General features: G+C 43.8%; 2 protein-coding genes across 7 annotated transcripts in view; one reads left to right on the forward strand and one right to left on the reverse strand.

The window, feature by feature from the left end:
• Positions 1-6141, reverse strand: part of LOC115181028 (epithelial splicing regulatory protein 1) — a 17477-nt gene extending 11336 nt beyond the window's left edge. For all 4 annotated transcript variants that reach the window (XM_029743155.1, XM_029743158.1, XM_029743154.1 and 1 more), the window contains exons 1-9: positions 5763-6141; positions 5420-5548; positions 4404-4520; positions 3599-3710; positions 2735-2914; positions 2582-2636; positions 2319-2429; positions 2070-2202; positions 1-312 (exon numbers count right to left, since the gene is read on the reverse strand). The exon at positions 1-312 is cut by the window's left edge and continues 51 nt beyond it. In XM_029743155.1, coding sequence (XP_029599015.1) covers positions 1-312; positions 2070-2202; positions 2319-2429; positions 2582-2636; positions 2735-2914; positions 3599-3710; positions 4404-4520; positions 5420-5548; positions 5763-5894 — 1281 coding nt within the window. In that variant the 5' untranslated portion in view covers positions 5895-6141. The remainder of the gene's footprint in view (positions 313-2069; positions 2203-2318; positions 2430-2581; positions 2637-2734; positions 2915-3598; positions 3711-4403; positions 4521-5419; positions 5549-5762) is intronic.
• An 875-nt stretch (positions 6142-7016) lies between these two features.
• The window catches only part of LOC115181018 (protein virilizer homolog), a 30890-nt gene continuing 25246 nt past the window's right edge, over positions 7017-12660 (forward strand). For all 3 annotated transcript variants that reach the window (XM_029743132.1, XM_029743134.1, XM_029743135.1), the window contains exons 1-3: positions 7017-7124; positions 7760-7872; positions 10091-10177. In XM_029743132.1, the coding sequence (XP_029598992.1) occupies positions 7062-7124; positions 7760-7872; positions 10091-10177 (263 nt within the window). In that variant the 5' untranslated portion in view covers positions 7017-7061. The remainder of the gene's footprint in view (positions 7125-7759; positions 7873-10090; positions 10178-12660) is intronic.

Genomic DNA, 12660 nt, shown 5'->3' on the forward strand with positions numbered 1-12660 from the left:
CAGGATGTCTTTGTGCTTCCTGAGAGCGCACTGAGCATGCTCCTCACTAGCGAATAGGACAAAGGCGTCGCCTGTCGGCCTTCCATCAGGGAAACGCACAAATAGGATGCCATCCTTGTCACCACTGACAGGACACGCCTCTTTAGGCCCCTCCCCCTGGGAGAAGAAGGCCAGCACCTGGTCAGGTGTGGCGGTGAAGGGAAGACCTCTCATCCTGACAATCACCTGGTCCTCACGAGACAGGAACAACGCCACCTCACTGGAGGTACCGCCTGCTATCTTCAGGAAGTCCTCTCCTGTTGCCTTGTACACCTGCAGCAGACAAGACATGGCATTAACTCCTGCTCTTTAGGCTCCAGGTTACGTTCACTTATTTATTGATGTTGTTAGTATCTGAGCAGGACCATAGATAGAGTTAGTAAAAGGTTGATTATAGGTTATTAACATGTCACCTCTATGTACCGTTGGTTAGAGTTAGTAAAAGGTTGATAATAGGTTATTAACAGGTCACCTCTATGTACCGTTGGTTAGGGTTAGGGTTAGTAATAGGTTGATAATAGGTTATTAACAGGTCACCTCTATGTATCGTTGGTTAGGGTTAGGGTCAGTAATAGGTTATTAACAGGTTACATCTATGTATCGTTGGTTAGGGTTAGGGTTAGTAATAGGTTGATAATAGGTTATTAACAGGTTACCTCTATGTATCGTTGGTTAGGGTTAGGGTCAGTAATAGGTTATTAACAGGTTACCTCTATGTACCGTTGGTTAGGGTTAGGGTTAGTAAAAGGTTGATAATAGGTTATTAACAGGTCACCTCTATGTACCATTGGTTAGGGTCAGTAATAGGTTGATAATAGGTTATTAACAGGTTACCGATAGGTATAGTTGGTTAGGGTTAGGATCAGTAATAGCTTGATAATAGGTTATTAACAGGTCACCTCTATGTACCGTTGGTTAGGGTTAGTAAAAGGTTGATAATAGGTTATTAACAGGTCACCTCTATGTATAGTTGGTTAGAGTTAGTAAAAGGTTGATAATAGGTTATTAACATGTCACCTCTATGTACCGTTGGTTAGGGTTAGGGTTAGTAATAGGTTGATAATAGGTTATTAACAGGTCACCTCTATGTATAGTTGGTTAGAGTTAGTAAAAGGTTGATAATAGGTTATTAACAGGTCACCTCTATGTACCGTTGGTTAGGGTTAGGGTTAGTAATAGGTTGATAATAGGTTATTAACAGGTCACCTCTATGTATCGTTGGTTAGGGTTAGGGTTAGTAATAGGTTGATAATAGGTTATTAACAGGTCACCTCTATGTATCGTTGGTTAGGGTTAGGGTTAGTAAAAGGTTGATAATAGGTTATTAACAGGTCACCTCTATGTACCGTTGGTTAGTGTTAGGGTTAGTAATAGGTTGATAATAGGTTATTAACAGGTTACCTCTATGTACCGTTGGTTAGGGTTAGTAATAGGTTGATAATAGGTTATTAACAGGTCACCTCTATGTACCGTTGGTTAGGGTTAGTAATAGGTTGATAATAGGTTATTAACAGGTTACCTCTATGTATCGTTGGTTAGGATTAGGGTCAGTAATAGGTTATTAACAGGTTATGTCTATGTACCGTTGGTTAGGGTTAGTAAAAGGTTGATAAATGGTTATTAACAGATTACCTCTATGTACCGTTGGTTAGGGTTAGTAAAAGGTTGATAATAGGTTATTAACAGGTTACCTCTATGTACCGTTGGTTAGGGTTAGTAATAGGTTGATAATAGGTTATTAACAGGTTACCTCTATGTACCGTTGGTTAGGGTTAGGGTCAGTAATAGGCTATTAACAGGTTACCTCTATGTACCGTTGGTTAGGGTTAGTAAAAGGTTGATAATAGGTTATTAACAGGTTACCTCTATGTATCGTTGGTTAGGGTTAGGGTCAGTAATAGGTTATTAACAGGTTACCTCTATGTACCGTTGGTTAGGGTTAGTAATAGGTTATTAACAGGTTACCTCTATGTACCGTTGGTTAGGGTTAGGGTCAGTAATAGGTTGATAATAGGTTATTAACAGACGACCTCTATGTATCTGTTGCCCATGTGGTGTTTGTGTCTCTGCAGGGCCATGTCTCTGTGCTCTTCACTGATGAAGCGGACCATAGCCTCTCCGTTCCTCCGACCCTGGGCGTTCAGACACAACGCAGCGCCACCTCTGGACAACACACAGCATTACAGCTATTAAAACAATTTCAATACACTACACACCATCATAACAGCAACGAGTTAAACACAACAGACAACACACCACTAGACACTGAACACACATACTTGGCAATGTTGAGTCCTCTGAAGAAGCGAGCGATGTCCTGGTCAGATGACTGCCATGGCAACCCCCTCGCTCTGATCACTGTGTTGTCACACACACGCTCCATCTTACTGCTACACACACACACACATGCACACGGACACACACACACACACACCAGTTAGCATCAAATCACTCACCCGCTCCATCCAACTATGTAAGAACACCAATAAATAGTATCATATAATCTACCTTACTGCTAATCTATCTTAACGAGTCTAGTTACCAAGTGCCGCTTTCAAACTTCTCAGTGACTCTCTCTGGGTTTGAGAATGTGTGACCTACAACAAACAGAAGACCAGAGCAGAAGTCAAAGATAAGCAACAACGACAACATTGTGAGAAAAGTCAGAGTTTGTGTAAGTTAGTGTGTCACTCACATAAGGGTTCCAATAGCAGGGCTAGGACGATGTTGGCCATGGTCTGGACCTGCAGTGCTGCTGTGACCGGTGACAACACGGCTGTTGGATCCAGGATGGCTGTTGGATCCAGGACGGCTGTTGGATCCAGGACGGCTGTTGGATCCAGGATGGCTACTGGCTCCACAGTTACATTGAGAGCTGATGAAACCGTGGTCAAGGAGAAAACTACAGGAGGAACAAGCAAGGTGTGTGTGCATGTGTGTGTGCATGTGTGTGCATGTGTGTGTGTGTGTTAGTCCTGCTTCCTGGTAGGTGTGTAGGGCTGGTCCTGTTGGCTCAACACACAGAATGTTCCTCTTGGAGCTACAGTGAGACACGTCAATTGTGTCTCTATTTGCATTTCAAAACCTCTAGTCCCACAGCCAACACCCTGAGGCCTGCAGACGCCTCCCCCATGGGAGTGTGTTCACTTCAGTATCACACACACTCTCGTGCTCTCTCTCTCTCACAACCACGCACGCGCGTGCGTGAGCACACACACACGCACTAGCAGCGTGAACCTGTGGTCCCGTGTGGCTCAGTTGGTAGAGCATGGTGTTTGCAACGCCAGGGTTGTGGGTTCGATTCCCACGGGGGACCAGTACGGAGAAAACATTTATGAAATGTATGCATTCACTACTGTAAGTCGCTCTGGATAAGAGCGTCTGCTAAATGACTAAAATGTAAATGTAACCTACACTACAGAAGCAGGGTTCATGATTTGCATGAACCCTGCTTCTGTAGTGTAGGTGCATGCTGCTAGTGCATGTCTGCGTGTGTGTAAAATGAACCAAGTGTCTTTGCTGTGAGTGTCATTGCTGTGTTTCTCAGTTGTAAGGATACATTCTGCCATATACTGCACCTCCAGGCTCTTGGTGTCTGCAGAGGGGAAGTGCTTCCTGAACTCTTTCCTCAGGTCAAAAAAGGAGTTGAAACATTCTGGCAGTGCCAGGTTCTGCAGAGGAAGACAACTGCAGATATTACGCACTGGGCACAGACGTCAATTCAACGTCTATTCCAAGTTGGTTCAACGTAATTCTATTGAAATGACGTGGAAACAATGTTGATTCAACCAGTGTGTGCCCAGTGGGTAAAGTCCCATACATTAACCCAGGGGAACTGACTGTGGCATGTGCTTGGATCACCAGAGTTTGAGTCTTGCACGGACCAAATATACTGTAGTATGCCCCTTTAAAAACCTTCTGACCATATTATTATTGATTGAACAGTAGAGGAGGAAGAGAACATGTGCAGCCAACCATTGGCAGCTGTTAGGTGTTGGGTCGTATCAGGAGCTACGCTGTCTGTTTACTACCCTCATTTACATATTTACTCATGTCAATAAAGTTAGGTTCCCCATGGGTCTGAATATTGAGGGGGGGCAAGATGTAATAGGAGAACGGTATGTGTGTGTGTGTGTGTGTGTGTGTGTGTGTGTGTGTGTGTGTGTGTGTGTGTGTGTGTGTGCGCGCGTTCATGTTCAAACAAAGCCAAGACAATATGTCAAGACAACCTCCCATTTCAACATCATGTAGAGCAGGATCTTGCCAGAACAGCTGACAAAACACATTACTTTATGGTTCTGTGAACACCAAATGCTTCTGCTGGAGGTAACTGTGCCCCCCGCCCTGCCAGCCTGTACCCTTACCTTGCCCGCAGCTTCGGGGTGGAGAACCTGGCGAATGTGGAGCTGCCCGTCCGTACACACACACACTGACGTGCCCGCACCCAAGCTGTTCACATCATTGGTCAATCTCAGATGGAACTGTTTAAAACACAGGAAGAGATCAGCTACAATGTAAACTCTTTAAATCAAGATCAGATAATACATCTGTAATAAACAGTTACAGAACAACTCACTGGTAATATTGAAAATCCACTAACATTTTATTGGTTGAAAGTGTGATCATTATTCTGGTGATGATGAATAACAATGCAGCCATTTATAATCTCATTATTCAGCAAGCGCCAAAACGTTGACCACAGTATACAATTTCAACCAATGAGTTATAACTGTTTACTACTCACTAATAAACCACCTATTAATGCTGTTTATAGACTATTTCAACTGAGTCTACCTTTATGGAAAGTATTACCATGAAGACAAAATATTTACAAAAACATCCAAATATAGGCTTACACCTTAATGCTTGTGATAAAGTCCCACTTGAATGACTGGATGTTACTTTCAGTGGCTGGAAACGATTTGTGGGGTGATGTCATGATGTTTGTGTGTGTATGTCTGTCTATTGTCTTTTGTCTATGTATGGTTTATATTTTTGGTTCAGATAACCACCCAGAGAACAAGCACTTTAATTGCTGCTAGTTGTATAAGCCTCATTATGCAAATTGGGTGGTAATTTGCATTACTAAGCTCTAAAGATCCACACCTCATCACTCAATAGACTTTTGCAACTGTCCCTCAGGCTGTCAAGTAAAATGCCATCAAATCTATAGGGATCGAAAACGATGATTAATTATTAGCCAATCATAATTAGATATCCCAGGATCAAGGCCTAAATAAACAATCAATTGTTATAAAACTCCAATCAATGCATAGGTGCCCCTGATTTCGAGTGAAGGATGAATGGATGACAAAGCAGAATCTGATGAGGTCAAAAATGTATTTCATAAAAATCACGAGACAACAGATATTGTCTGTACCAGGTTTAGCGCGTGCTCCAAGCCTGTGACTGTAGAGACAGACTCCTCGCTGTCTTCTCTCTCCCCCAGACAATCTTCTGCCAGGTCCGAGTGCTCAGGCCGTATTAACACCTCATTCACCTTTCCCAACTGGACCAGAGAGAAAACACACACACTTCAGTACATTTAAAATAACAACGTCATTATCAAATGTACATTTTCATAGGCTATAGGCATGTGTACACTTAAAAAACACACTTTAATATGCATAATGGAGTAGCCGATTTATGGCACACTTATGATCAGTTTTGTCATTAGACCTCATAAACAGAAGAAAGGTTGTCGTCTATATTTTAAAGATGACCTTTTTGTTCTTCAAGTCCACGAGCTGCCACACCAACTGCTCGAGCTCCGTCTCGTCCGAACCCAAGAGGTCTCCGCTCGCACCAGATGTGGTGGTGAACAACACCGCCAGGTAGTCTACCTGAGCCGTCATTTTCAGGATAAATACAAAGATAAACTACTCTAATTACACCCAAAGTAATAGAAAATAACCTACAGCTACACCCCCAGAACAGTATAGAACCCAAAGAATCCAGCCACCCACACCCAGACACCTATGCGCAAAGGTGTGCTCAGCAACTCCAGATATGTTTAGTGGCTTCTTGATTGCTTGATAATCTATGCAAAATCTCCGGCACACCTCATCGCAGTGTAATGGCTGAATGTTCCCTTTTTTTGTGATGCACCTACCTGTGTGCGCTGCGGACCACGTGACCCAGGTATCTACCTGCATGGGGCGTGTTCATTACGCCGATTCTGTTACAAAGCGCTTCTTAAACGGAAGCAAACGGGACGAAACGGAGAGGGACCTACCTGCATTTGTCCAATAGAAACTCTTGTTTCCTCCGTTTGCTTTCGTTTGGTTCTTAATAACCTGTAAACGGTTTCCGTAATGAATACACCCCTTCTCTTTCTGAGTGCTGTCCCTATTGGTGCTTTCAAACAGGGACGTGGCACGGCATCGCGACAAACCCATCGGCCCGACCTGAACAACATACATGAGAAGAACAACAATCTCATATACTAGCCTACACACTGATCATTGCCTAGTTTTTATCTCAATTCATGAGTAGACGAGTGCATAGGCTATTTCCAAATGCTACCCTTGGCATATAGGCTGCAGTGGGAAATGTTATTGAAAACAATGTAATGTAACATAATGTTGTTTTCTGCATTTCTGCTACTGCTGAGAAAATATTGAGACCAGCCAATCGTGGCAAATCAGTGACATCATTACAATAAAGTTTATAAGGCCTATTTAAAAATAAACAGTGATGAAAAATATGTAGATCCATTGTTTTCATTTAGGCTATTGTAAAATACATATATCAAATATTCAAAGTCAGGCTATTGCCTGTTTTATTACGGCACCTTTTATAACTTATTATGAGAGTGCCATTGCCAGAAGCCTGAATAATATTTGATGAACTCTCCACTATGCACCGACCTCAGATCAGTTTGTGTTGTTACTCATTGGTAACAAATTAGGTTTAAACTGATTCGGGGTCTGTCTTTACAGAACTGCTTGCCGTCGGGTTTTAAAACCCGGAAACCGTTGAGGCTAGATCCGGAAGTTTACCCCAAGTGAAAACAGAAAAACATGGCGGGTGACACTTTAACGGAGCTACTTTTTCTGGATACATTCAAACATCAGAGTGCAGAGGTAGCTAAATGTGTTAATACCACTTGCTATTTTATCCCAGGAGTGTACTTTGCTGAGATTCCAGTTAGCTAGCTAACTACGGCTTCTGACCCCCCGTTCCCCTAGGCTAATGCTAACACAGTGGCCACCATACATAATAACTAAATCGTCCTTCCAAACTAAGTGTGATGCATTGTTTCCTAGCAAGGTATTACGTTTTTAAGTAGGTTACGGGTTCTTATATTCAGTGGTCTCTTCTACAGTTGCAGCGGGGATAGGGATACGTGAAACTAGCTAGCCATAACGGACAACGGGACAGTCGGCAACGGCGTGTGCGCAGATTGTGTACCCGCTTGCTACTCACACAGCTAACGTGTACGTTTACTTGCTAGTTAGCGACTCGGACTGTTTACGTTACACAGACAGTTTTCAGACTGTTCATCTTTACAGATACAGCCTACAATTACTGTCTGCAGATGAATACACGAAATTCTCAGTTGTCCCTTTTGTTTTTGTATGGCACAAAAAGTGCTGAATGTTTTTGTTGTGCGCATGGTCTAAATAAAAATCTAATAACATTTTATTTTTCACATACGCCGAATACAACGGATGTGGTAGGGCCTTACAGTGAAATTATTGAAATGTGTTGTGTCTAGCTGACCAATGTGGATGTGGTGCGGTTCCCGTGTGGGGTCCTGATCACAGAGGTGCGTGTCATTCCCCCTGGAATTAAAGCACACACCAGCCTGCCAGACAACCGGGCATTCGGGTAAGAAACCATCATTCAAGGTGTATAAGGGAGAGCTAAACAAATATATACTACTAGCTATGTGCATGTGACATCTGAGACTGGGATGTTTATGAGAGGAACTTCAGGGGCCTCAATCAATCATGCATAGGCACAAATATGTGCATAAACCATGAGTGGGATCATTTCCACGCAAAGTGTGCGATTTATCAACATGAACATTTGCCATGACCGTGTTCACACAGTGCCAAGTGGTGGAATAATGGCTTGATCACACCTACAGCCTCATTGTGCAAAATGGAACGCAGCGTCATCTGGATATTTGTGCAACTAAATTCAACATTCACCTTCTGCTACCATTAATGTCAAACCGTCTACCATACAATTTGATGCATAAATCCAATGTATGCACCACATAGAACACACTGTAGCGCAATTCTGCAAGGCAAACGCAGCATTCCATTGGAAATGAATGTACTTCTAGTGTACCGAAACGCAATGACGCTGTCAGTGTGATCGAGGCGTAAGGGAACTGTCAAGCGTAGAATGGGGGGAAATTTATGTTGAAAATGTCTGAAATTGTGATGGAGTAATAATTCAATCATTTTTCAATGTCATTGTATTTCCATTGTGAATTCATGCAACATATCTTGACAGGCATATCATTTGACCACCAGTGCATTCGTTACTATAAGAATTTCCATAAAGTACAGTCATTTGTAAAAAATTTTTTTTTAACCTTTATTTAACTAGGCAAGTCAGTTAAGACAAATTATTATTTACAATGACGGCCTACCCCAGCCAAACCCAGACGACGCTGGGCCAATTGTGCGCCACCCTATGGGATGCCCAATCACGGCAGGATGTGATACAGCCTGGATTCGAACCAGGGACTGTAGTGATGCCTCTTGCACTGATATGCAGTGCCTTAGACTGCTGTGCCACTCGGGATCCCAAAATTAGAGGCACGTGTGAAAGTGAAACCATTGTTGAAATATGATAAAGGACTTGAGATAATGGGAAATGAAATGAGAGGTTGATCAAATTTTACACATTTAACAGATGTTACTGCAGGTGTAGTGAAATACTTGTGTTCGTTGCTCCAACAGTGCAGTAGTATCTGTGCAGTAGTATGATCTTGCTCAGAAAGTACCGATTTGGTTTTGGGAAATTATATCTGATGAGCCAATCTTTTAGGATTTTTGTGAGGACTTAAGACTTACTTTAAAAAGGCAACCGCATGCCATTCCGGTGCGCATCCAAGTGCTGTCCACCCTCAGGTTTTTGGCATCGGGAGCTTGTCGATCGGCATCTCACAGCTTCGATGAGACAGTGTTTTGGATGCAATCAAACTGTAACGTACAATTTCCTTACGCCGTCGCCCAACAGGTTGAAGTCAAGAGGGGTTTCTTTGCCATCAATGGGTTCCCAAATACAAACGGAGCAATAGACGGCACCCACATCGCATAAAAACACCATCCCAAAACGAGTTGAACTATGTGAACAGAAAAGGCTTCCTCTCTTAATGTGCAGGTGATCATTTATGTGATGGGCAGAAGACGCTGCTGAATGTGGTGGCCAATGTTGGCCTATACGCCTACAGGAAGGAGCTGTTGAGGATGGATGGCTTATTCCTGACTGTTGTCTACTCATTTGAAGTAGATTTGCCATTGCTAAAGCAACTCATTGTCTTAATGGTTTTACTGGTCAAGCCACAACTGAGAGACAAATAAAACCTTTTGGTTGTACTCAGTCTCTGACACTAGCACCTCCTATTTTCTTAGCTTTCTTTGGTTGCAACGTTGTATGTCCTGGTATGGTGTGGTATATACCCACGGGCTTTAAAGGGATGATTTTGACCATGTATGATTAATTGGGGGCGTTTCAAAATGCAAATAGCCAAGGTCGTGCACGAGCACTGAGGCTGAGAACAGTTGGTATTTATCAACGATAATCTCCTACTGGTGTACGCATGAAGCTCGTAGGATTGTTAGAAAAAGTGTGATTTATCAATGTGTACGAACATTCTAAATTCCGTTCGTAAGAAGTATTTTGTAGAAGTTTCTACGCAATATTGATAAATGAGGCCCCAGAGATGTAATGTTCAGTTTGGCCTCATTCTCACCGGGGTAGTTGGGTGATTTGTGAGGTAATCGTAACCGGACAGATGGGATCTCTCATGTGGCTGAAAGGGGGGCTGAGTGGCGATGTCATATCCTGTTCCTGTCTGTGTTTCCAGGGAGACATCGCCTCATTCCTTCCAGCTGGAGCTTTTCTTCAACAACCTCACTAAACCCAGCAGCGCCTGCTTCCACAGACTGGGCAGGTCAGTAACACTTTGTACATTCTATTTGAATTGAATGTATTTGTGTAAAAGACATATACAACAGAAATGTACAATGTGGACCCAGAGGATAGCACTTAAAAGTATTAATTAAAGCACTTGTTTCCAAAGAGTGGTTCTCGAATATACCTCTACTACTCTCTGTCTGTATCCCTCTTTCTCTACCTCTCTCTCTCTGTCTGTATCCCTTTCTCTCTACCTCTGTCTCTCTCTGTCTGTATCCCTCTCTCTCTACCTCTCTGTCTGTATCCCTTTCTCTCTTTGTCTGTCTCTCTCTGTCTGTATCCCTCTCTCTCTACCTCTCTCTCTCTGTCTGTATCCCTCTCTCTCAACCTCTCTGTCTGTATCCCTTTCTCTCTTTGTCTGTCTCTCTCTGTCTGTATCCCTCTCTCTCAACCTCTCTCTCTGTCTGTATCCCTCTCTCTCAACCTCTCTCTCTGTCTGTATCCCTCTCTCTCAACCTCTCTCTCTGTCTGTATCCCTCTCTCTCTACCTCTTCCTCTGTCTCTCTCTGTCTATCTCTCTCTCTCTACCTCTTCCTCTGTCTCTCTCTGTCTGTATCCCTCTCTCTCTACCTCTTCCTCTGTCTCTCTCTGTCTGTATCCCTCTCTCTCAACCTCTCTCTCTGTCTGTATCCCTCTCTCTCAACCTCTCTCTCTGTCTGTATCCCTCTCTCTCTACCTCTTCCTCTGTCTCTCTCTGTCTGTATCCCTCTCTCTCTACCTCTTCCTCTGTCTCTCTCTGTCTGTATCCCTCTCTCTCTACCTCTTCCTCTGTCTCTCTCTGTCTGTATCTCTCTCTCTCTCTACCTCTTCCTCTGTCTCTCTCTGTCTGTATCCCTCTCTCTCTACCTCTTCCTCTGTCTCTCTCTGTCTGTATCCCTCTCTCTCTACCTCTTCCTCTGTCTCTCTCTGTCTGTATCTCTCTCTCTCTACCTCTTCCTCTGTCTCTCTCTGTCTGTATCTCTCTCTCTCTACCTCTTCCTCTGTCTCTCTCTGTCTGTATCCCTCTCTCTCTCTACCTCTTCTTCTGTCTCTCTCTGTCTGTATCTCTCTCTCTCTACCTCTTCCTCTGTCTCTCTCTGTCTGTATCTCTCTCTCTCTACCTCTTCCTCTGTCTCTCTCTGTCTGTATCCCTCTCTCTCTACCTCTTCCTCTGTCTCTCTCTGTCTGTATCTCTCTCTCTCTACCTCTTCCTCTGTCTCTCTCTGTCTGTATCTCTCTCTCTCTACCTCTGTCTCTCTCTGTCTATCTCTCTCTCTCTACCTCTTCCTCTGTCTCTCTCTGTCTGTATCCCTCTCTCTCTACCTCTTCCTCTGTCTCTCTCTGTCTGTATCCCTCTCTCTCTACCTCTTCCTCTGTCTCTCTCTGTCTGTATCTCTCTCTCTCTACCTCTTCCTCTGTCTCTCTCTGTCTGTATCTCTCTCTCTCTACCTCTTCCTCTGTCTCTCTCTGTCTGTATCTCTCTCTCTCTACCTCTGTCTCTCTCTGTCTGTATCCCTCTCTCTCTACCTCTTCCTCTGTCTCTCTCTGTCTGTATCTCTCTCTCTACCTCTTCCTCTGTCTCTCTCTGTCTGTATCTCTCTCTCTCTACCTCTTCCTCTGTCTCTCTCTGTCTGTATCTCTCTCTCTACCTCTTCCTCTGTCTCTCTCTGTCTGTATCCCTCTCTCTCAACCTCTTCCTCTGTCTCTCTCTGTCTGTATCTCTCTCTCTCTACCTCTTCCTCTGTCTCTCTCTGTCTGTATCTCTCTCTCTCTACCTCTTCCTCTGTCTCTCTCTGTCTGTATCTCTCTCTCTCTCTCTCTACCTCTTCCTCTGTCTCTCTCTGTCTATCTCTCTCTCTCTACCTCTTCCTCTGTCTCTCTCTGTCTATCTCTCTCTCTACCTCTTCCTCTGTCTCTCTCTGTCTGTGTCTCTCTCTGTCTGTATCCCTCTCTCTCTACCTCTTCCTCTGTCTCTCTCTGTCTGTATCTCTCTCTCTCTACCTCTTCCTCTGTCTCTCTCTGTCTGTATCTCTCTCTCTCTACCTCTTCCTCTGTCTCTCTCTGTCTGTATCTCTCTCTCTACCTCTTCCTCTGTCTCTCTCTGTCTATCTCTCTCTCTCTACCTCTTCCTCTGTCTCTCTCTGTCTGTATCTCTCTCTCTCTACCTCTTCCTCTGTCTCTCTCTGTCTGTATCTCTCTCTCTCTACCTCTTCCTCTGTCTCTCTCTGTCTATCTCTCTCTCTACCTCTTCCTCTGTCTCTCTCTGTCTGTATCTCTCTCTCTCTACCTCTTCCTCTGTCTCTCTCTGTCTGTATCTCTCTCTCTCAACCTCTTCCTCTGTCTCTCTCTGTCTGTATCTCTCTCTCTCTCTACCTCTTCCTCTGTCTCTCTCTGTCTGTATCTCTCTCTCTCTACCTCTTCCTCTGTCTCTCTCTGTCTGTATCTCTCTCTCTCTACCTCTTCCTCTGTCTCTCTCTGTCT

Source organism: Salmo trutta, unplaced genomic scaffold (assembly GCF_901001165.1).
Source record: "Salmo trutta unplaced genomic scaffold, fSalTru1.1, whole genome shotgun sequence".
NCBI lineage: Eukaryota > Metazoa > Chordata > Actinopteri > Salmoniformes > Salmonidae > Salmo > Salmo trutta.